Source organism: Delphinus delphis, chromosome 9 (genome assembly GCF_949987515.2).
Source record: "Delphinus delphis chromosome 9, mDelDel1.2, whole genome shotgun sequence".
NCBI lineage: Eukaryota > Metazoa > Chordata > Mammalia > Artiodactyla > Delphinidae > Delphinus > Delphinus delphis.
The window spans coordinates 66385191-66409201 of NC_082691.1; the positions used below are offsets into that span (position 1 = coordinate 66385191).

At 45.3% G+C, this 24011-nt stretch overlaps 1 protein-coding gene across 1 annotated transcript in view; it reads right to left on the reverse strand.

Annotated features, from left to right (window-relative positions):
• Nucleotides 1-1106: 1106 nt before the first annotated feature.
• Nucleotides 1107-24011, reverse strand: part of AOAH (acyloxyacyl hydrolase) — a 170942-nt gene continuing 148037 nt past the window's right edge. Inside the window, exons 17-21 of the mRNA XM_060019946.1 lie at nucleotides 21019-21077; nucleotides 20877-20936; nucleotides 19244-19340; nucleotides 12393-12469; nucleotides 1107-1358 (exon numbers count right to left, since the gene is read on the reverse strand). Of these exons, the coding sequence (XP_059875929.1) occupies nucleotides 1230-1358; nucleotides 12393-12469; nucleotides 19244-19340; nucleotides 20877-20936; nucleotides 21019-21077 (422 nt within the window). The 3' untranslated portion in view covers nucleotides 1107-1229. The remainder of the gene's footprint in view (nucleotides 1359-12392; nucleotides 12470-19243; nucleotides 19341-20876; nucleotides 20937-21018; nucleotides 21078-24011) is intronic.

The window sequence follows — 24011 nt, forward strand, 5'->3', positions numbered from 1 at the left end:
AAAACAACACTACAACAAGTATTGGTATTTTAGTCCTTAGAAATAAGATGGGATGTTGGAACACCAAAACCAGCAGGAGGTGGATATACCAGGTGTCCACAGCCCCACACCTCCACACCTCACACCTTCAGTCTATACTCCGAGTTTGTATTTCCTGGTTGAAACAAGCAGCCTCCTGGGGGCTTGTTGGTCCTCTGTTGATCTGCCTCCTGGGGACATGCGCTGGCCATGCTGAGCCAAGGATTCTGCCCAGGCGACAGAAATGAATGGGTTCACAACCTTTTAAGTGTGTTGGCCCCCCAGACTGAAGCTCACACAAATCTGGCCAGTTCATCTTGTGAGTAGAGGTGGATGTACCATAAGTCCAAGAAAGATTAAATGTTAGGGTTCCTTCCAAAGCCCTGGAAGGGGCCCCAACAATGAGTTCACAGGGTCCTATGCTTTGTAAAATTTGCAAAAGTAAGATATTTTAAACACTATCGCTTCCTCTCCGTCACAGTTTCCCTTATATCCAGTGGCTCTGGAAAAGCCATGGGAATTTTGGGGAAGTTGAAATGGAGATCTGTTTAGGCTGGATTTAGGTTGGACTATTTATGTGGTTAGCTGTCATTTCTGTGCACAGTTAAGGTACCGCTAGCCATCCTGGTGCAGGAAAGGGCTTCCGGGTACGCCCCTGTTGTCCACCAGCACCCTGGCAAAGGTTCAGGGCTAGTGGTCAGATCACAGTAGGAGAGAGTGTCCTACAGCTCCCAGCATAGGAAGTGTGTGGATCGTGGAGGAGAAACAAGGGGTGAAATGCGCAAAGCCAGAAGCTAGTCTGTGGTAAGGTCTTCCAATCATTGATACGATGAGTGGGAGATTTGGTTCATGCTGGTGCCTAGCCAAAATAGAAGTATTAATAGCTCCCTATCGGGAATAAATAAATACATTTAGAAGTAATAAAATAATAAAGCATACACAATTATACACACACTTATTATAATTTTGTCTTTACTGAGACAAAGATTTGGGTGCCAGTGGTTTATTTGGGAAGCCATCCCCAAAAGTGGGAAAGGGGAAGTGAAGAGAGTGACACTAGGCTTTTAAGTGGGAGAAAAGCACTTTGCAAAGATGCTGCTGAAGAGGGGCCTGTGAGCTTGTGACACAGCCGCTCCCATAACCGTTTCTTGAATGAGTTTACCCAAGTTTCTGCCTTCCTGAGCTCCCCAGGAGCAGGTGTCCCTGAGGACTTAGTGCCCCCCTTGGTCTCCAAACACCTGCTCAATCTGGAGGTTGAATGGATTCTCCTTTCCCAGGACCTGGGGCCACTGGAGCTGCACCTTCTTCCAGAAGCGATCTGCCAACAGCTGTAAAGCCACCTGCAAGAGAGAACCCAAAGGAGGAGTAAAAGGGAAATTAAAACAAAGTAAAGAAGTTACCAGCAAGATTTACTCTATTCCTTGTGCAGTGGACAAACTCTAGGATGGTTCCCCAGGATTCCTACCTTTGGGTCTTTGTATGATCCCCTTCCCTTGATGTGGATGGAAACTATCACTTGGTTCTAAGCAATAGAACATGGTAAAGGTGAAAGAATGTCCCTTCGGTGATTATGTTACATTATCTAAGGCTCTGCTTTGCTGGCAGACTTGCTCTGGAGACTCGCTGATGGGCTGATGATGTAAGAAGCCATGTTGGAAAGCCCACATGGCAGGGAACAGAGGGTGGCCTCCAGCTGACATCTAGTAAGGAGTTGGGTCTTCAGTCCTACAACCACAAGGAGATAAATTCTGCTAACAGCTCAAGTGACTCTGAAATCAAATCTTCCCCAGTTGAGTCTCCTGGTGAGAATGCAGATTTTAGCCTCTGAGACTCTAAGTAGAGAACCCAACTAAACTATGCCAGCACTCCTGACCCACAGGAACTGTGAGACAACAAGTGTGTATTGTATTAAGCTGCTACATTTGTGGTAATTTGTTATTTAGTAACAGACAGCAAATATGCTTTCTCAGAAAGGCATTTATTCACTTACCTGTGGATAGCTAACACTTACTGCAGGCTTAAGGCTTGGGTTTTGGAGGTGAACAGGATGAATCCTTCCTTGAAGGAACTCCCAGCCTAGTGAGGGACCCAGACATGCAGAATGACACCACCAAACCCACAGGGAGGACTGTGAGGGATGCACACGGCTGGAAGGGGAAGAGGTGGCTACTCTGCTGGGTGCGAAGAAAGGATAGGTCCTCTCTGAAGAGTGTGGTGGCTGAGCTGAATTTTCAAGGAGGAATTCACCAGATGGATCATGAGGAAGGCAGGGTATGTGGTAGAGGACGCAGCACATGCAGAAGCTGAGAGATGTGGAAGAGAAAGTCATGGAGGGGGACTATGGGTGCCTGGGAGATGAAGCTGAACCGGTCCCCTTGCAGGGCTGGGCTCCCGAAGGAGGCTGTGGGCACGGAGAGAGTGGTTGGAGTGCCAGGCTGTGGAATGTACAGGCTTAATGCACAATAGGCTTGTCCCTCTCTCTCTTGGCCTGATGCCCACTCTCTGGTTGCATTGTCGTATGTCCCTTTATTCACAATGGCAGCAGGATCCATTCTTGGTTGTTCGGTCCTCTGGCTTGTCATTAACATGCCTCTGATGAGGAGTCTTTCTCTGCAGATAATGCCCTCGTTTAGCAAATGGGCCCTGGACAGGCCTTCAGACCCCAGATGGCTACATCTCCATGGGAGGGGGGTGTGGGGGGGTTAATGCTGACTGATAGAGAAACGTGACTGCTGAAGGCCTCAGAGGGGAACACATTGTTCAGGGCAGATGCTCAGGGATGTCCCTGACTTTATAAACAGAAGCACATGGACATTGTCTTCAAAGGGTACATGCTGTTCATCATTCCAACAAGCAGTGCAGCCAGCTCCCTGTGTGATGCTGGCCAGCCCTCTTCAGCCTTCTTCTCTGGGCTGAAATCCTCTCATTTGCAAAATGAATAAATGATCTAAAGACTTTTCTGGGTCTAAATTGTGTGTAAGATTTTAGCAGTTGTTAGAAAAAAATAGAACTGGTTGAGTCGATACATTAAATATCCCCAGTATTTTAATATGTTCCTGAGCCTTCTGAGGTGGACCCCAAATTCCATCCATCCAACAATGTAATCTTGATCATATCCATGTGGTGTCTAACACACATACACACCCCACTTGCCACCAACACACACAACACGTACCACATACCACATACACACACACACACCTCTCAGACCTAAAGAGGCTGATTGTCAAGCCAGCACGTTTCCAGGAAGGGTCTGATCATCTCTCACACTATAAGCAGTCACGTCTTCAAAAACAGAGGACTGAGTTTGGGCTGTTTTTCCTGCTACTTCTCAACAAAGTAGGCTGCTTCCAAGTCCGTGGAAAATTACTGGTTCTTCTTTTTTGTTTTTTGCCTTTCACTTCGATATACCTAAGCAGTCTTCCTAACAATTATGTGGTATCAATTCATTTGTGGTCATTTATTTCCCAATGTGAATTAATAAAGGAGGAGATGGGGGTAAGGATAAGCAGAGGAAAGTTAAAGTAAAAGAGCTGAGATTTGAGCATGTGGTAACTATTTGGTTTGAAAGCAATTAGTTGGCTATCACTCTAATGGAGACTAAAATATTCATGTGTGCATTGCCAATATTTTGGATCTAAAATGAGAATGGTATTGTTACTATTAAACTAGATACTTGTGATAAAATGACCTACTATAATTATTCATTCGTCTGAGAAACATTTACTGAGCACCTGTTGTGAGCTTCTCATAACCAACCTCCTCTTGTAACTCCCATGATGCTCTGCACAGGGCAAGGCCCAGTCATCCTCATTACTCCAAGCGAGGTGTTCCTTGAACACAAATATGTTTTGTGCTTCCCTTTTCACAATTAAAAATGTTAAAGCAATATCTATTCATTTGGGAAAAAATTAAAGGACAATTAAGCAAAAAGAAAAACAGAATAAAATTTATCTTAATTATAATAGAGATAGTCACTGTTAACATTGAGCCTTTCTGAGGCACACACACATGCACACATACATACATTTGATCCCTCTGTAAATGTTTTATAATCTGCTCTTTTGGAGGTATAATTCACACACAGTAAAATGAACTCTTTTTGGTAAACAGTTCCATGAGTGTTGACAAATGCATTCAGTTGAGTAATCATCGCAACAATCTCTAATCTGCTTTTTATTTACTTTGCTCTATATTACAAACATATTTCTTTGCCACTAAAAGTAGATCTGTATCGTTTTTATTTGCGGCATGATATTCCATCAGATACGTGCAAGCTAATTTATTTCATCAATGCATTTTTTTCGCACACATCTCCCTAACATTTGTCCTCCGGACAGGGGCGGAGACAGTTTCCTGTTGCCAGTGTGCCCAACATCTGCAGCCCAGGAGGGGTTCACAGGCTGCCTCATTTACTAAACCTACTAGACATGCGCACGGAAAGAAATCTGGTCCAGCAGAACGCTAGGGAATGTGGAGTTCTGGTTAAGTGGAATATTCTGGTTAACAGGGTTAGGCCCTTCCCTGTCTCTTCCTTTGCAGTTGATTCAGCTGCCTGAGCTCTTGCAGGGCCCCACCTGCAGAGCCCAGATGGTTGCCACATTGGCGGTGCTGCTTTTGTCTAGGTGCCACTCAGTTCTAGCAGGTGTGGCCCATCCTCTGGGTAAGTCCACATCCGATGGGCACTGGTGCTGTTCTGCAGGCATCCCTGCAGCTCCAGTGCTTCTGTGGGGCATTGCCACCCACCCATCTGTCTACTGCTGCTACTCAGAAGCCCTCATGGTGGCAAAACCATGTGATGGTCATTGGTCCACTGTGAAGTTTTCTCTTTGAAACTCTCATAGAAGGGGTGACAAAGTAGGGCAACTTAACACTCCATTGTCATATAAGTTTTTGGTGAAGCAGCTTTTTCAGTTTTTACTTGCAGCCCCTGATCTCCCTAGGATTCAGGCATGAGTCCACAGAGAGGGGAGTTGGAGGGTAGGGACCTGGTGCCATTTCTTCATTCAGCCCTTGGTGACAGCCACCATATGGCTTCTAGAATTTCTCTCCCTTCTAATGACAATTTAAAATTGCGCCACGCTTCTTTGCCTAACCACATTTTTATTTATGATGAGTTCTTCACCAGGAGAGTACCGGGTCCTCCAAGAAAATATACCATGTCAGATCCAGCCCACATGCTCATGATCTGCTCGCATATCCAGACATGATAGAAGCCCAGCAGTGGTCATAGCTGGACATCATCTGTGATTCCTCCACATTCCCGCTTTGTAAGCTAACTGTATGTATTTTGCTACAAAAATGGAACTCTTTAGTAAGACAATCATAAAAACAAACCCTGACCAGTAACTACATTTTTGTAATATTTTTAAAGAATAAATGCAATCCAGAGCAAGAGTATATAGATTTCACCAACAACTTAGCATGACTGATACCTTTTAAGTTGAACTCTTGCTAAATTTAACTCTGGGCTTCTACCAGACCAAAGTAAAAAATCTACTGTGAACTTATTTTTCTTGAAGGGAGAACAATTCCAGGCTGTCTTGTAAGATTGCTTTTAAACACCTGCAGGGAAGCCCTCACCACAGGGAAGGCACAGTTTTACTTCTCTGGCCTCTTAATCTGTCCAGAAACACAGTCTATTGGACCTGGTTACTTTTGGTCCCAATTAATTTTACATTTGTAAACTTACAACATGACAGTGGTGTAAGAGGTATTTAAAAACATTTAAGGAAAAATGTTACATTTCCAGCTCGAGCCTGTCTGTGCTGGTTCAGGCTGCCACCACCAAAACCACTGCTTGCCAGTTGGTGTATAAAGCAAACTAAACAAACATGGTCCCTGATGCCTGGGAGGGCCAGCCTAAGTGACTGTTATTTGAGGGTTCCCTGGCCCAGGAGGCCCTCCCTCCTCTCTCTCCCCACTGCCAGCTTAACTGCGTTTTTTGAGGAGGGGCTGCACCAGTCTGTCAACGACCTTGGGTCCCAGGGGCTTACATGTTGAGACAAATAAAGACCTAGAGACTGTTAACTTATTTAAAGCCAATCCACTGATTATATATCTGATGTCTGCCACCAGCAGTGTATAAGGGTCAGGTCTCAAGAAAGAAGAGGGGATTGATGTCATGGAAAATTCACTGCCTGTAGGAAGAGTTTTAAGAGGATTGGTTTGAGTTGCTACTTCCATGAGGAGAGGAGAGGAGGCTGTTTTGCAGAGAGCTTTGTTGCGCGAAGCTTCTAAGGCAGGAGGTGTTAGGAATGTTTAGCCGGGTGGTCTCAGCATAGCCAAGGAAAGCAGACTTGATGTATGTTCGTGGCTCTTGCAACGTTTTCTGTTTACTATTGTCTGATTTTAGGCCCAGAGATCTTTTACGTACCTTTTCAGATACTTAACTTTGCAAAGATGTTAAAAAGTGGGTGTTTAAACAGATAGAATTGCTACAGCTTCAACAGGTCACAAATCTGGGTCTCGGGTCTTTGCAATGACATTTCTTTTCTAAGAAAAACTTTCTTTGCATTTTGTCGGCAGTTTGACTGCTATTCCCAACTCTCGGACGCACCTGCTCTCTCTGGAGCATCTAGCGATCTCTTAGGACTTCTTTCCAGCGGGTCCTGCGGAGATGGGCAATGGTTCCCACTTTGTGGTAGTCACACCTGCGTCATCCCTCTCCTTTGAGTGTGGTAGGACTTGTAACTTGCTTTTAACTTCTAAAATATGGCACAGGTGATGGAGCGTTACTCTGTGATTAGGTTACGTACAGTAGTGACTGACATAACTGGCAGACTCTCTCTGTTGCCATTTTGCACCCATTGATGAAGCAGGTTGCTCAGGTGGCCTCTGAGCAACAACTGATTAGGAACTGAGACTCTCAGTTCAACAGGTCTCAAGGAACTACGTTCTGCTAACAAATGTGAGCTTCCAAGTCAAGCCTTCCGATGAGACCCAGCCCTGGCAGACGCCTTGATGGCAACTTGGGAGAGTCAGTGGAGCAGGATACCCAGCTAATCTGTGTCTGGATTCCTGGCCACAGAAACTGTGAGATAAGAAATGTGTCTCCAGGGCTTCTCTGGTGGTGCAGTGCTTGGGAGTCCACCTGCCGATGCAGGGGACACGGGTTCTTGCCCAGGTCCGGGAAGATCCCACATGCCGTGGAGTGGCTGGGCCCATGAGCCATGGCCGCTGAGCCTGCACATCCGGAGCCTGTGCTCCGCAACGGGAGAGGCCACAACAGTGAGAGGCCCGCGTACTGCAAGAAAAAAAAACCCCAAAAAACCACAAGAAATGTGTCTCCTACACTATTGATGGGAATGTAAATTGGTACAGCCATTATGGAGAACAGTATGGAGGTTCCATAGCAAACTAAAAATAGAGCTACCATAACCTGCAATGCCACTCCTGGGCATATATCTGGAGAGAAACATGGTCTGAAAGGATACACGCACCCCAATGTTCACTGCAGTGCTGTTTACAATAGCCAAAACATGGAAGCAGCCTAAACGTCCATCGACAGAGGAATGGATAAAGAAGATGTGGCACATATACAATGGAATACTACTCAGCCATTAAAAAGAATGAAATAATGCCATTTGCAGCAACATGGGTGGACCTAGAGATTGCCATACTGAGCAAAGTAAGTCAGACAAGAAAGAGAAATATCGTATGATATCGCTTATATGTGGAATCTAAAAAGAAATGATACAAATGAACATATTTACAAACAGAAACAGACTCACAGACTTAGAGAACAAAGCTATGGTTACCGGGGTGGGGGTGGGGGGAAGGGATAGCTAGGGAGTTAGGGATTGACATGTACACACTACTATATTTAAAAAGGATAACCAACAAGGACCTACTGTATAGCACAGGGAACTCTGCTCAATGTTATGCGGCAGCCTGGATGGGAGGGGAGTCTGAGGGAGAAAGGATACATGTATATGTATGGCTGAGTCCCTTTGCTGTGCATCTGAAACTGTCACAACATTGTTAATTGGCTATACTCCAATAAAAAATAAAAAGTTAAAAAGAAAAAGGAATGTGTGTGGTTTTTAAGTCATTTGCTATGCAACAATAGATAACTAAAATACCTTCTCAGTCTTAATTCTCTTTGATCTTTATTTTTCTTCATAACTTGATCCCTTGGGCCAATCTCATCCCTGCCAGTGTCTCCTGCTCTCAGCTAGAAGCTGGTGATTCCCAAACCTGTGTCTCCTGAGATCAGCACCCATAAATACGATCTAATGGCTGGACACTGTGCAGGCACCCCAAATTCAGAATGTTCAAATCTGCTCCTTCTTCTGAGTTCCTTGACTTTTTATTTTCACCTCCCTTCATCCAGTTGTCGAATCCTGTGAGTCGTCTCACTCCCACCCACCAAATCCAATCAATCAGCAAGTCTAGCATTATATATATTTCTTAAAATTCTGGTTCTACATTTTGGAAATGAGATGAAAAAGTAAAGTGGTTCTCAGTCTATTGATGTACAGGAATTTTTATATGCTTATTTATTTTCCATTAAAATATAAGTAAAGAATTTAGATGGTGAATATAATCTGGCTCAAAAATTAATATCTATCAATCATAAATTTGAACTGTTCAACATAGCCCATATTTTTCAATGGGCTGTTCAACATAGCCCATTCAACTGGAGCAGTTGAATCAATAGTGGTTACGCACTCTCCCCTGCTTCTCTAGCAGGGTTTTAGGAAGAAACAGGCCAATAAAATACAGCCTGCTCACCCCTTGGTGGTGAGGGGCCGGTATCAACTATTTTTGCTCAGATGTACAGGATTGGTGAGGGGGCACTTGAAAAAGGTCCGAGTCTACTCTTTTGGTTGGTATTATGTCTGTGCCATAAGGATGAGGCCCTGAGACTCAGCCTTGCCCGTCTGACTCTTTCAAGATGGAAAAGATGTGGACCCCCATAGCTGCCCCATGGTCTAGAAGGATCCCCTCACACTGCTTCTGCTGTAGGGCACACCATCGGGAGGCGAGTACGCAGGGACAGCCAGCGGCCCCTCTTCAAGGCTTCAAGTCACAACCCCGTCCTGATGGTGCTCACATCTGTATCTCCAGCTCAGATCCCTTCCTGAGCTCTAAGCTCGTATATTATCTGCTGCAGGGACATCCCCATTTGGACATCCTAGAGGCTCTTTAAATCCAACATGTACCAAACTCGTCCTCAAACCACCCTATCCCCCTAAAGGTGTTCTTGACCTCAGCAGTCAATGAAATCATCTATCCGGTTTCCCAAGTCACAAAAGAAGTGTAATGCTCAGCATCTCTTTCTCTTTCACCTCGACATTCAATAAATGACCATGTTCTGTTGATTCAACTATCCGAATCTCTCCAATACAGGCCTTTCTTTCTCCTCACTACCTCTGTTCAGGCCATCACCCTCTTGTGCACAGGAGTGTCCACACCCCTGCTAGACCAAACCATTCTTCATGCTGCTTCCACAGGTATCCTTTCAGAGAACAAGTCTAGGTATTTTTCCCTCTTGCTGAAAAATCATCAACGGCTCTCTGTTCTCCACAGTTGAAAAGGTTGAACCCTATTCAGACCTTATGTGACCTGTCCCTGAATATCTCTCTTGCTCCTTCTCTCTCCACTCCACTCTCGTGTTCTATGTCCCAGCCACACTGAAGCACTTTTATTACCTCCAATGTGCCATGCTTCCTTTCGTATTCAGGTCCTTGCCCTTGCACTTTCCTCAGCTCAACACTTTCTGCAGTCCCTCCCCTCTTCCTTTCACTTGGCTAGTTCATGGTCTTAGTTCTGAGTTCCCTCCTCTGAAACTCTTTTCTTGCACCCCTCTCTCCCATTCCGTCCCCCATAATGCTCCCACAGCATCTGTGCTTGCACAGTTGGAGGCATTGACTACTTTTTACATTTAATTATCTGTTTATTTGTCATTCTCCCACTCTACCCTATAATCTCCTTAACCGGCAGGGGTGGTTTCCTGTTCACCCTTCTCACTGTGTTTGATACCGCATAGGCACTCAATAGACATTCTAGGATGGGAATTTGCCATCTAGACTGCTCAGCTCAACATACATGATAACTAGGCAGGTTTTAGGCATATCTATCCATTGTCAGCCACTTTAGATGTGGCTCCGCCACTGTTGCCCACTCTATCACCCACTCTCAGCATGTGAACAAATCTCTCAGGAATAACGTAAGATTATGACACACCGATTTTCAGCTTTTTTTTTTTCCGGTACGCGGGCCTCTCACTGCTGTGGCCTCTCCCGTTGCGGAGCACAGGCTCCGGACGCGCAGGCTCAGTGGCCATGGTTCACGGGCCCAGCCGCTCCGCGGCATGTGGGATCTTCCTGGACCGGGGCACGAACCCGTGTCCCCTGTATCGGCAGGTGGACTCTCAACCACTGAGCCACCAGGGAAGCCCCTCAGCTTTTGACTCTGTTCTCAACAATAAGTTAACGGCGAAGCTGTTTGAGTGCAAGGAAGAGCCCCAATTTGACAGACCTCTAACCCTAATACTATTTTAAGAGTCAGGGACAGAACTGTCTTTTGATAGATCAGACAAATATGTCCCGAGGGATACAACAAAGCTGTCTTTGACCCTCTTCTTTTTAGTTTGTTCCTCATTGCTCCCTCTCTGACCGTCTCCTCTTGTCCCCATTCTCTGTAGAATCAGAAGGGCAAAATTCTGTAATGTCCAAAGAATGACAAGAACTACTACCTAATTATTGCCAGAAAGCAGGTCTCCACATTAACTATTCTAAAACCAAAGACATCATTTTTTTTTTTTTGGTGGGGGGGCAAACTCTAATATTTAACCAGCTTCTAGCCAATAGTTCTCTTGGATCAACCCATCCACGTGATACACAGGAAACAGATATTCTGAGGCGCATTACTTAGATCGTTTGGGTTGTTGTTACTTAACACAGTATGCGCATTTAATACTCACTTTAAAATTTACCCAGCATCTCTGAGACTCTACTGTCCACCCATCTGATCGTGGAATGGCACTCGTCCTTTTCTTTTTAGTTAATTAATTAATTAATTTTTATTTTTGGCTGCATTGGGTCTTCGTTGCTGCATGCGGGCTTTCTCTCGTTGTGGCGAGCGGGGGCTACTCTTCATTGCGGTGGCTTCTCTTGTTGCGGAGCATGGGCTCTAGGTGCTCGGGCTTCAGTAGTTGTGGCACGTGGGCTCAGTAGTTGTGGCTCGCAGGCTCTAGAGCGCAGGCTCAGTAGTTGTGGCTCACAGGCTTAGTTGCTCCGCGACATGTGGGATCTTCCTGGACCAGGGCTCGAACCCGTGTCCCCTGCATTGGCAGGCGGATTCTTAACCTCTGCACCACCAGGGAAGTCCCTCTTCCTTTTCTTTTGAGGCAGTTCTTAGCCCTGCCCATGGGTATTCATGGCACCTAGAGCTCAGGGGGAGGGAGGACTATGATTCCTTTCATGCTTCTTAGGGGATGATCAGCCCTCCCTGTGGCCTGGCTGGCCATGGAGATCAAGGCTACAAGGAGTGCTTCTCACATTTGGACCCTTGTCAATGCCACAAAGGCCGCATCAGAAAGACGAGAGCCACAGAGGATTGCCTGTGGGTAAATGGCCCATCCCTCTTGCAGGGGACTGGCTTTCAAAATGTTAGAAGCAGCAGAGCTACTCCCCCACTTCTTTTTCTATTTTTTATACAAAGAAATATCGTGAGCAAGTCCAGTAGGTAGAACAGATAAAAGTGGAACTTCCCTGGCTGCAGCCAGGACAATGGACGGGGGAGGGAGAGGGGACAGAATCCCACCGTCTAGCTCCCCTTGCTCTGTGAAGAGGCCAGAGTAGAACTACTTTCCAGATTGTTCCTCGGAATTCTAAATGAGAAACAGCTCTTACTGCAGGATAGTGCTAGGGACACTGTTCTCCTCTTGTATGGTTCTCCTTTTTTTCTAGAAGGATCCATAGAAGAAATTTCTCACAGGGCTCACTTCCAGGAGTCCTTCTGATTTTTTTTTTTGAGTACTTAATTTATTTTTTATCTTCTTAAGGCTATGACTTATGCCCTTCTTTGCATCAGCCGCGTAGGAAGCGTGGAGCTGATTTTGTGGGCCCTTGCAGGCTGTTTCTTAGAACTTCCTGGGACACGTTGTGAATTGTAGACATTAAGTCAGGAATTCAGGTATCATTTCTACCTTATTTTCTTTTTACTCTGATTTTCACTTTATTATTTTATTTATATTTTATCAATTTAATTTATATTTATTTATCTTCTATCTTACACATGTGTGCACATCACCTCAAATTCTTTCTGGAATAAAATAGGATAAAAACGAATGCATGTGTGCATAATTATATTACAAAGATAACGTAACAGACTGCCCTCAGCAACCATCGTGTGACTGCACTTACCTCATTAGGGTGGAATCCATCCACGGGTTCAATGAGCTGCCAGGGCTGCCCTCCGCTCTTCTGCCACTCCTCCGTGACTGCGGGGCGTGCACACACACACACACATACACACACAGAGGGTTAGAGACATGCTTTCCTGAGCAACAGTTAACACCCAAGAGCAAGGGCTGTGAAGTAGGCTCCTCCTGGGCCCATGCTTACCCAGCCACGTCTGCCTCTGCCGGGGGCTTTCTGAACAGAAATAATCTTTCCATTGTGTCACTATTTTTTCTCTAACTCAGGAAGACAAATGTGTGAGAGTGTTGGATGAATGTGGTTTGTAGAGTGAGGAGGGTGGTGGGGAAGGGTGGGCTGGAAAATATTCGACATCGATTTAAGTCCATCTCATTTCTCAGTGGCCAGGAGGACAGAATTTCAGGGGTAGGAGGAAAATATTAAGCATTTTGTTAACATCTCCTTTCATTGGCTGCCATTTCCAGACACTGCCTGCATATGTCAAGCAATCATCATTAAAACTCACAGTTTGTCAGAAATATAATTACCTAAAATGATCTGGACATCACATTTAGAGTGAGTATGGCTACAGAGAAAACGTTATGAGCCCCAAAATGATGAACAGCAATAATACTGTCCTTCAACAGGGGTGAGACCAGGAATGTCAGTCGCTCCAAGGCAAAGGCATAATGAACTCTACATTATAATATCATACAGTCAATAAGAACTCCTCAAGGAAACTTCAAGTCCCTAGACAGCCTCCAGAGAGAAAAATGTGAAACGAACCACTCCCAGTGTAGCCCATGTCCTCATTCCCTGGTGTCCAGAGAGGGGAGCCGGCACAGCTGAGATTCCTCTAGTTCTTTCCTCTTCACTTCACAAAAACTCAAGGGCAGGGAGATGTTCCCTCTTGCCCTCTTTGTTTATCTCTCTTTTGCCCCAAGGGAAGGAATGGAAATGCTATTAGGGGCTTTAACTGGGTGAGAGAAGCTGGACTTTCCCAGAGCTGAATCAATACTATGCTGCTTTTGTAATTAGTCCTAATATCACGCCAGGCCGTCCACACTTGCTACCCAATTCTTGTCCCCAGAGGGGCTTTAAATACTGCTGTCCTTCTCAGAGCACAGGAAACAATTCCTGCTGGTGCTTTGGAGTCCTATACTGGATCACCAATTCCTGTTGGCTTTGTCCCTGCCAGAACGGCCACCACTGAGCCACTCTCTTATGCTTTATGCCTGGGTTTTACTGGAGGTTGCTAGAAGCAGCAGCTAATGGAAAGTGGCCTTTGCATTTCTTGTGAATCTCCAATCAAGGATATTGTCCACTGTGTCCTCCACTTGTGGTCACAAGGGAGAGATTGCTTCATGCTGGTAAACCGTGTATCTCTCTGAAGGAATGGTATGTATCTGCTCTTCTGATAGGAAGCTCAGAATTACAATGCTACTGAAACCACACTGACCCTTATGAAGGCTTATTCCTTCTGCTGAACCAGCTTGCAGACCTCACAGTTTCCTGCCATTGGCCCTAGGTACCCCGTGAAAGACAGAGCCTTGGGGAAGCTTGCCTGGCTCTAGCTTCAGTTTACCTGGCTGTCCTGTTTTTTAGGCATGACCTCGGAACCGGATTTTCTGCTTCAGGTTCAATTGTGGGTGCTTCCCCTTCCCCTCTGGGTCTGACACTTTGAAGCACCTGTGGGTCCCTCCTGTCTTTCCGGGTGTACCATGCTGCCCCAGCCCAGCCCTGCTCATCCTGGCTCACCTGTCATGCGTTCCCCATGCTTGGTTCAGACTCTTCTTTCTCCCCCTTGGTCGGGAGACAATGGGTCACTTTCCTACTTGTTTTTTGGGTCCTGCTGTTCTACTTTCTAACTTTATGCTGATTCTCTCTCTGAGCCATTTCCAATCTGAACATCCAACCAATTACCCTTAATGGAGCACCAGGCATTGGAAGGGTTTCTTCAAATACAAAGTCAATGTCACCCCCACTGAGCCCCCTCAGCGCTTTTTGTTCTTTTGTACTATTTGTCTCATCTCTACTTTGCAGCCCCACAGGGTGTCTAATACAGAAATCAACACTGATGCAGAAAGGTCCAGCCCAGGCAAGATGTCAGCCTCCTAAGCTCCTCTGTGACTTCAGAGGTGACCTCGCTTCCTTCACGTAAATCCTCAATGAACTTTTCAATTCTTTCTCCTGCTTCTCCCTTATTTTCAGTTTGGTTTCACCTTATGCTATACAAATGTTAAAAGGAGGAAGAAAAGAAAGAATGAAAGAAAATCTCAATCAGATGTTAAGTAATTCCCAGGCCTGTTGGACAATGGGAACCAAGCCCAGTCAAGACCTGAGAAAGGGTTGTATTAAAGAGATAGACAGCAAGCCGTGGGCCTGACCTGGACCACTCACACATCCTCTGACCCAGCGGGGGTAGGAAGTTCCTCATAACACTTTTAGACTCTTCACATTTGCCGAGAAGGTTGAGTAACGAATTGAATCTAAACTTGTGCCTTCCCTGGCCAAGAGAATGTTCAGAAAGGAATTACAGTGATCCGGAGATCTGGAAAATCGACAGTGGAAAGCAAATTTGAGCTTATAAATGAAACACGGTTTAAGCCAAGCTCGTGTTCCTGGAGAGGAATGTTTGTTAAGAGCTCCATATTAAAAACACCAGACTTTCTCATACCCGTGTTTCCTCTAGTGTGATTCAATGCTAGTCTTAACGAGACTTAAAGTTAGTCTAGGCTGTTTCCATTTTGATTTGAATTTTATGTGCATTACTAACTACCAAACTAAAAATTATGGCCCTTAGAGAAAGGGAGAGGTGGTGATAGATATTATACTTCATGGAACAGATGGACATAACTTAGTCATCAGAATTAGTGACTATTTTTCAAAGTGAGAAGGAATGGTGATTCCTTCTACTCCCCTTGGAGGTTTGATCCCATAACGTAGGATATTTTCTCATATGATTATTGTGTCTCTGAGGCTTACCAGTCACTGAATATCTGTAGACATAAGAATTATAACACTTACAGGAAGAGTCAGTAACTCACAGGCAAGAGTTTAAGGTCTTACCTGTATTATGACGAGTGCTAGACAGAGTGACCCTTTTTAGTTTGATTATCTCAGGGTGAAATTTTGCTTTCTTAGAATAAATGCAATACCAGACAGTGGTCTCTACTTCTTCCCTGATTTAGACTGGGTGGTCCAAGCAGGTTATTATGGTAGATTGGTCAGTTCCCTTCCTGCCTGGGGCCATAATTAAAAATAGGCAAATAAATCGCCGTTTGTTCTTTGGAACACTTGAATTAAAGCTCTTGAAAGATCGTGAGTGATCTCTTTGGATTTGGTACGTAATGTACTTCCTTTATTTGTAAAGTCAAAGAAGCTCTGCTGATGACCGGTTTTTCAGAGATGCAATAGAAATCACAGGCGTTTCATAGAACATTTGGTAGCTCCTTGATGATTAGCAGATATTTAAAAAGAGAAATCTGAATTCTGGTCAGCACTATGAAGTCACTGGTCATTTTGACAAATGTACACTTGAGGGGAGGGGAGCTAAGAACCAAAACTCTAACTGAGTTGTCTTAGAAGCTGAGGGGAGCTGGTGGTATATGTGAAGTGTCAGTGAAAAAATGGCCTTGTCAGCCAAGTGGCATGCTGCTTCCTCTGTATGGGAGGTGTGGTGGAGATGAAGAAAAAGGATATCACCTGCTCAAGCTGGCATTTCCTGAAGGGAAAAAAAATTGCTGCCTCTGTTTAGCTCATAACCAGTTGGAGGATGAGTCAGCAAGAGAAAAAAGTCTCTGAGGTGAGCAGTCATCTCTTGGTGCTGGACTGAGGCTGTCAGAGTAGAGAACAGATAGGTCTCGCGTCTACTCTCAAGGGACAGGGACCCTCAACTGTCATTTGCTCTGTCACAGGGTATAAAATTGCAAATCTCATATGAAAAGTGATATTTGTGATGCAATAGCTCAAATACAGTATAGAAATGAGAGCAGAGATTTTCATGTGACTAGTGAGACTGCAGATTTAATCAGTGACTCTATAGGGTTTTTAATTTCTGATAAAAGGAAACTGTGATAAGGAGATGCATTTCTAGCATAGCTTCCTGTGAGGAACTCAAAGTGATGCACAGGCTCAGTTGGTGATGGGGAGGGTTAGACACTGAAAAAGAATAAACATTTATTATCCATCTATCATAAGCCCTGGAAGAATGTAGCAGGTGCTTTACATACAGTGATGGTGGTGGTGATGGGAGGGTGTCAGCTAACAGGTATCGGAGTCCTTACTACATGACAAGCACTGTCTCTACCCTTCCATAGAGCCCACGGTTTAGTTACTGCTACCGGGCACAAAAGGAAACTAATCTTGAACGGTTATTTCATTTGCTCGAGGTTACACAGCTCTTCTATGTCTGAGTTGAGATAGGAATACAGGTCTATCTGGTTGTAAATTCTGGGCTCTTTGTATAATAACATTTTCACCTACATGAGTTAGGGCAGATTTCCAGGGTGATGAGCTGCCCAGGTGGGGGAGCTTATCCACAGAGATGGATCTGGGAGTGGATGCACCCTCTGCCTACTCTGGAAAATGCTAAAATCTCAAGGTAGGCATGCCCTTTGCAGTAGTCTACCATTGGGCGTAAGTTAAGACCTTACCACAGTTCTTGAAAACTAGATAAAAACGCCAGCTCTCTCAGAAGCACACGTGATAGCACGTAGCCATTAAATGCATAATGCTGTATCGGATGTTTCTGGAGGCAGATCCCAGAGTACCATTTCCTCTGCCTCCACTCTCCCTCCCACTGTATCTTCTCTAGTGGAGACTAACTTCATATGGAGAAGGTGAAGAAGGCCCTGGACCAAAACTGGACCTTCGTTTTTAAGAAACGTCAGGGAATTACAAAGTGTCAGCAAATTCCTTGAACTGCTGATGAGAAGTACCAAACAAGGAGCGATACCTAGGAGGTTTCTCAGTAAGGCGACCGACTGTCATGCTGATGTAGAGTGTTCAGGTTAACTGAACTTCTTGCTTTTTTATTGCATTTATTGTTGCTCTGAGGATAAGAACGTGCTGAGGAACCTCTGTTTCCAAGCATGTGGAATGCTGGCCAGTATGGGGGTCCAGGAGAAAGCTCTTTTCCCTGTATCTTTCATGAAGAGAGGACTGTTCTGTTTTGTTAACAACTATATTCCCAGCACCTACGCAGCACACAGGAGGGCTTAGTAAAAATCTGATGACTAAATGGCTAAGTTCTTAATCTTGGAGCGTTACAGGAGCCCCATTTATTAAATTTTAATGTGTGTTTTAATTTTAATAGATCATCTCTAGATTATGTACAGATGCAGACTCTGATTAGGTATGTCCTAATTAGGAGTGGGGCCTGGGGCTCTGCATTTCTAACCAGTCCCCAGGTGTATAGATGTTGCTCATTTTGAGCTATGTATTGAGTGGCAAGGGTGTGAGGGAATGGTGCTCTTTCCTGGGTGCTGGCTATGTACCAGGCATGGCATTTGGGAGGATTACACATTATTTTACATAATCATCACAAAGACTTCTTATGTAGATATAGTGTCTCCATTTCCAGGTCTGGAAAGGAGGGTTTAGAAATGTTCAAGGAATCGCCAACAGTCCCAGAGATAATAAATGACAGAGCTAGAGATTACTGTGGAAAATGAAAAAGTCTCTAGTGAATACTAGGCAATATTATATTTTTAAAAACTTTATCTATATTCAGGGTGGGTGATGATCAAAGATCACTTGGTGGTGCATTTGTTTACACCAGGAATTCATTAATGAGGCTTTAACTCTGCATTTTAATGACAGGTTATTTATCAAAATGTCTCTCCCCATGAGAGAAATATATATCACCGAGGCAGGAAATCTAGTTAACGGAGATCAGTCTTGTTGAAAAGATGTTCAGAATTGAAGTACTAGAGTCTACAATGCAAAACGTGTCAGCTAATGTAATATTTGATAATTCATGACGGCCATCTGTCTCATCCCAGATGCTTGGGCTGGGGGAGTTGGTGGTGGGGAGACAGAGATGATAAACTCCGTATGAGAAATCGTCCACTCTTTGCATACACTGCAAAGCTTTTCATTAGCATCATCTCAGCTGGCAGACGATCAACAGAGACTTTTCTCTTGCATAACAGTTGCTTAGCAATGAAAAGGGGACTGGAAGGATTAAAGTCAATAGATAATAATTTTTCAGAGTCAAGATGTAAAGGATAAATCTAGTAATCATGCCTGTTTTCTTGTGGCCACTCATCAGTGACCCCAATGTTTGGATAGAATGCTAGAAAAGCAGCAGTAATGTTCTTTCCAGAAAGCTGGGATATGGTGTGTCCACTTTGCCATAGGCATCTGAAGTCCTCCCTTTGAGACTCATTAGTTTCATCATGTGTGAGGTCTGGGAATCTGCCTTGTTTTGAGTCCTTGGGTAATCCAGTGGCCCCAGGGAGAGGCACCGCCTTACCCCTCATTCCTGTCACACTCATCTTTAGCCCAGCCGTAAGAGGGGCATTGCTAAACTGTCAAGAATAAGTTAGATGATTCCACTGACCTGTTGGCTCCCAGCCCAAAGCTGTTTCCAGCTGGTCACTGGCTCTATTGCTTCAGGGATTCTAAAATAATGGTGAAGTAAGGAGGTGATGCTAAGCTTCCACCTTTCCAGAAAGAGTCTCACACTTTATCTTTTTTCAATACTCAGAGCTATTAATGCGTCAGAATGGGGAGAAGCGACCCTGCCCAATATACTGCCTGTTGGCTTGTAAACAAACGCCTTGCCCAGGTAGGCTCTAAATGGTAGCCGCTGCTTCTGTTTTGTGTCAATACCTAAACCAAGCAAAACTTACTTTCTTGGAAGTCAAAATCCATGTAGAAAAGATTGAAGTTCGTAAATTTCTGGCTGGTTGCAATTTTTTTCAGCATATTGGAGAGTTGTTCTGCTCTCTGAATACAAAGGAAACAAGGAGAATTTCATGAAACCTAGACTTGGGCTTTAGGGAGACAATTCAGGCAGAACAAAGAAATCAATAGTCCCCACCCCACCCCGACTGCAAGTCACCAGCAGAGAGCAGCTCTGCATATTAAATTCCATCCATGCACAAATGACCAACGAGCATACAAAACTGTTAAAATTCATTAGGAACAAAATCAGTGCAAATTAAAGTATTAAGATACCACTTTCTCCCCATGGGTTTGGCAAAGAAAAGATGAACAATCATGATAATAAAGAGTATTGCCATGGGATATGTGATTGAGAATGTCAATCTGTTTAACCTTTCTAGAGAGCAATTTGGTGATAGGGATCAAATCGTTAAACATGACGTACTCTTTGACCCAATAATTTCCTAGGAATTTGTCTTAAGGAAATAGACATGGTACACAAAGACATACATCTTCATATATACAAAGGTTCATCACAACGCTATCTATCATAGTGGAAAATTAGAAACAATCCATATGTCCAACACCAAGGGATGAAATAAATCATGGCATATTCATACGCTCTATTTTCTAAAATGATTACAAAATTCTAATGTGGAGGGCTTCCCTGGTGGCGCAGTGGTTGAGAGTCCGCCTGTCGATGCAGGGGACACGGGTTTGTGCCCCGGTCTGGGAAGATCCCACATGCTGCGGAGCGGCTGGGCCCGTGAGCCATGGCCACTGAGCCTGCGCGTCCGGAGCCTGTGCTCCGCAACGGGAGAGGCCACAACAGTGAGAGGCCCGCGTACCGCAAAAAAAAAAAAAAAAAAAAAAAAAAAAAAAAAAAATTATGATGTGGAGGAATGATTATAAACATCAGAAGGCACAAAACAATATGTGTGTTCTGATACTATGTAGGCAAAAACCCCAAAATAACTATCTATGAAAATAATATTGGAAAGACATACATATATATTAGTTTTGGGTGGTGGGATTTTGAGTGATTTTTGTTATTTTTTTTGGATTTTTTACATTTTCTAAGGTTTTTTAAAAATTGAAATATATTTCCCTTGTAAAAAATGTTTACTAAATTCCTTACAAAGAAATTATTTACCATCTGTGAAAGAAATGTGGAAAACTTTCTCAGAGAAGAAAGGAAGGCTCTGGGGCAGCTGGTCCTCCCCTACCTTGGGAGAATTCCAGCACTGCGTACACCTAACCTTCATCACTTCTCTGACTCTACAAATATGCCTAGGACCAGCTTTCAAAGGCATGTGTGTGTTTGTGCGTGTACACGCATGTGTGTGTACAAGAGAGACAGGCACACATAGAGACAGTGATCGAGAAACCCAGCAAGAACTACAGACTCAGCGAGGCAGAAGGAGGGAGACAGGGCACCCCGCATTCTCCTGACTCCTCAAGCATCCGGGAGTTTGTTTCTTTTATTCACCAGTTTGGAGGCCATCACCCTGCCAAAATCCCAGCCCCAGTGAAAACCCTGCAGCAAACACAGGGAGAGAATGATCAAAGACAGTATCAAAGGGCCTGCGACAGCCCTACCTCTGAAGTGAGAGTCCGGAGCGTTTTATTGGAAGACATCCAGCCGTGGCAGGGGCTGACCTGAGAGCAGGAAAACACTGATTACAGAAGAACAGTGCTGGTTGTGGGAACATAGCTTTGGAACAAGTCAGCGTGAGCTCACCTGGAGACAGCTCAGGAAGGAGTAGAGATGCGCGTAGGTCACGTCCTTGTTCAGCTGGCCTGGAAAACAGAGAGGTCCGGCATGTTGCATTCACTCAGATAGAGCGGCCGCCTAGGGACCCTGGTGGGTGAGCCTGCCTCTCTTGCAGAAGGCTGGCGCCTCCAGGGACCTGCCCTGCCTATGCATTTAGCGTTGCTCTTGAAGATGCCTGTGCTTTCCTTCTTTCTGAGCCCCCTAGAAATTCAGACCTGGGGCTGGGGAGCGGCCCCAAGGAGTTTACTCCTCTCTCGAGCTCTTCACACGGGCTAGGGCAGGGTGTGAGGGGCCTGACCTTATCTGGACCCCAGGTAGAGGGATTCAGGGCACCGTATGGACCAGAACACCACTAACAAAGGACTGGCAGAGCAGTGGCTTTCTCCTGGCAATGGTATGAAACGTCAAGTCCCTGTGGGGTCCAGGGAGCATGGAAGGTGGGAGTTGACCAAATCCTCCTCCTTTTGTGTTTATGAAACACTCAGGTCTGACCCGATCATCCCAGGCTGAGGACCTGGCGGGACTCTGGAGGGTCTGAAGGTCTGACCACGCACTGTCCTGCAGTTTGGTGAACTGGTTTTCCACAAGTGCTTGTGTGGCTATCGGACTGGGGAGGCTGGCACGTTCGTTCTATCCCTTCATGGCCCAGCGGTTATCTTATTTGAGCCATCATTAGTAGATAGGCTCTATTTTTTGGTGCAGGTTAAAGAAGTACACACGCATGAAGTGGTAAACGCCAAATGTGAGTTCATGCAGAGCCTTTCCAAATATCAGCTGTGGACCCAGAATCTGGGGGCGTTATTTATTCTCTCTTCTCGCCTCCCACCACCGCCCCTTCTACCGCACTGTGCGCCCCACCCCCGAACCCAGGCAATTCAAGTCTCATACTGTGGCTGAGACCCAAAATCCAGGTTCTCCCAAATCTCGGGGGTGAATGGCCGATGTCTTATCCATTAACACTTCCCTCATGCTTGAAAAAATAAAGGAAAATAATAGGGCCTATCTCGGAGCGAAGAGAAAGACTGAAGGTGATAGAACACAGTCTTATTTTTCACTTATACCTCAGATCAGTTAGACTGAAAGATAGATTCAATTTTCTTGTCATAGAGGAAAAATATATTCTCTCTCTGTGTGGGTGAGTGAATCCCAGGACTGGAAAACCACAGGCTCATTATCGCCATTAAAGTCACAGTGACATGCTGGGTCTTCTCTGTGCTCCAGAGGTGGCTGCATTTTCACATTTTAGATGAATCCCAAGCCACTGGCTTCTGTCTTCACTTTCATTTTATGGGCTCCACGTGGAGCTCTGAGCTCCATGATCCATCTTTCTCCAAGATCCTGCTTTCCATCACAGAGGCTGCTTTCCCTCTATTTTTTTTGGTGTGTGCTTTTGTAATTTACCTCCTTTCTGTATGCGTCCCTGCCTGTCTCAGTCCAGCCCAGCTGCAGTGACTGACACCTTCAACCTGCGTTCCCCACCCTCAATCCTCCACTTGCCCAGAGGACTTGGCCCTCGCCCCCTGCTGAGCGGCAGCCTTCCCTCTGCCATCTTGTTTCTTTGTTGGGACGGGGGGGCCTTGTAATAAACCTTAGGGAGCTTGGCTGGGGCCCTGACGCCCTGCTTGGCCCTGACTCTCACCTGGTGGCCTCTCTCTTTTCCCTGCCCAGTGGATGAAGTGTCTTCAACCTGCTGGAGGTGGTACCTCATGCCTGACCGTAAATACCACTCCTGCACCCTCTCCCTCCCCACCTGCAAGACTGGACTGCTCTGATATCCAGGGGGACTGGAGTTTATCCTGCCCCTGGATACTGGAAGCTCATCTGCTGGCTCCCCTTTGGGGGCTGAGCTGAGCCGTAGCCTCGTTGCATCCCAGCTTACTCCCCTCTTCCTACTGTCTTACTGCTGAGGTCCCGGAACACGTTAGGATGAGACCACAAGGCATATCCTCCTTCTGGACCAATCCCTGTTCCCTCCGCTTCATGTCCTTGCTATTCTGGCACTGGCTCTAATTGGACCAGGTTGATGGAGGGGAAATTCTTAGGTGAGTAGGTGGGTCTGTGGACAGGATAAGCACACATTAGCTGTAGTTAGAAGAAAACTGGGAAAGGTATAATGGGTTGGTTTCCCTTCTCTCTGGTATTCCTGCCTATTAAAGGTCAGCGTGTCCCTGGGGCTGGTCATGTGGAAGGTTGGCTGGGAGTGCCTGTGATGGGTTTATGACGAAGAGGGAGAACGGTTCTTATGCTTTTCTCCACTGATTGGAACTGTCAGTTATTCGCTCTTTCTTTTTATGTATGACTTTTTATCCTGTTACTTTAATGGTATTCTTCCATATCGAGAAGCCCTGGTATAAAGACTCATCCTACCTACATGTTGTACCTACGTGCAAAGAGGTGGTGTCTGTGAATCCCTGGTTAGAAAGTGAGTCTGGTGAAGACAGGTGGTCATGACTGCCCAGGACAGGGGCAGAGGGCTGTCCCACAGTGGCCAGGAACCATCAGTGTGTGTGTGTGTAAGGGATGGGAGCCTGTGGGTTGGCCCAGTTGATACCATATGCTCCCTCTGAAGATCAAAGGGATCTACCCCAGCTCCTATAGTAGCAGCTCGAGTCTCAGTCATGTGTATGTTCTTTAGGGCAGAGTCTTTGGCATTTATTAAACGCTGGGACCACAGTTGAAATTTTAGCTACCGTACGAGCTTAGTGCTAACAGAGATCAGCCACACCTTCATGAAATACCATCTGAGTGTGTTAAACCTTGGTAAAACCACGTTAATTTAGACAGGGAGGAAGCCAGTAATAAAACTGAAGGTATGCTACAAGGTATTTTAAAATACATTAGGTTTCAAGTTTAAGAGTAATTGGGACAAAACGGAGTTTTTGCGGCTATTTTGTGGCAGAGGCCCTTCAAAGAAGGCTGCCTCACAGACTTATTTGCAGCCAGCGCTCCCAGACTTCCTG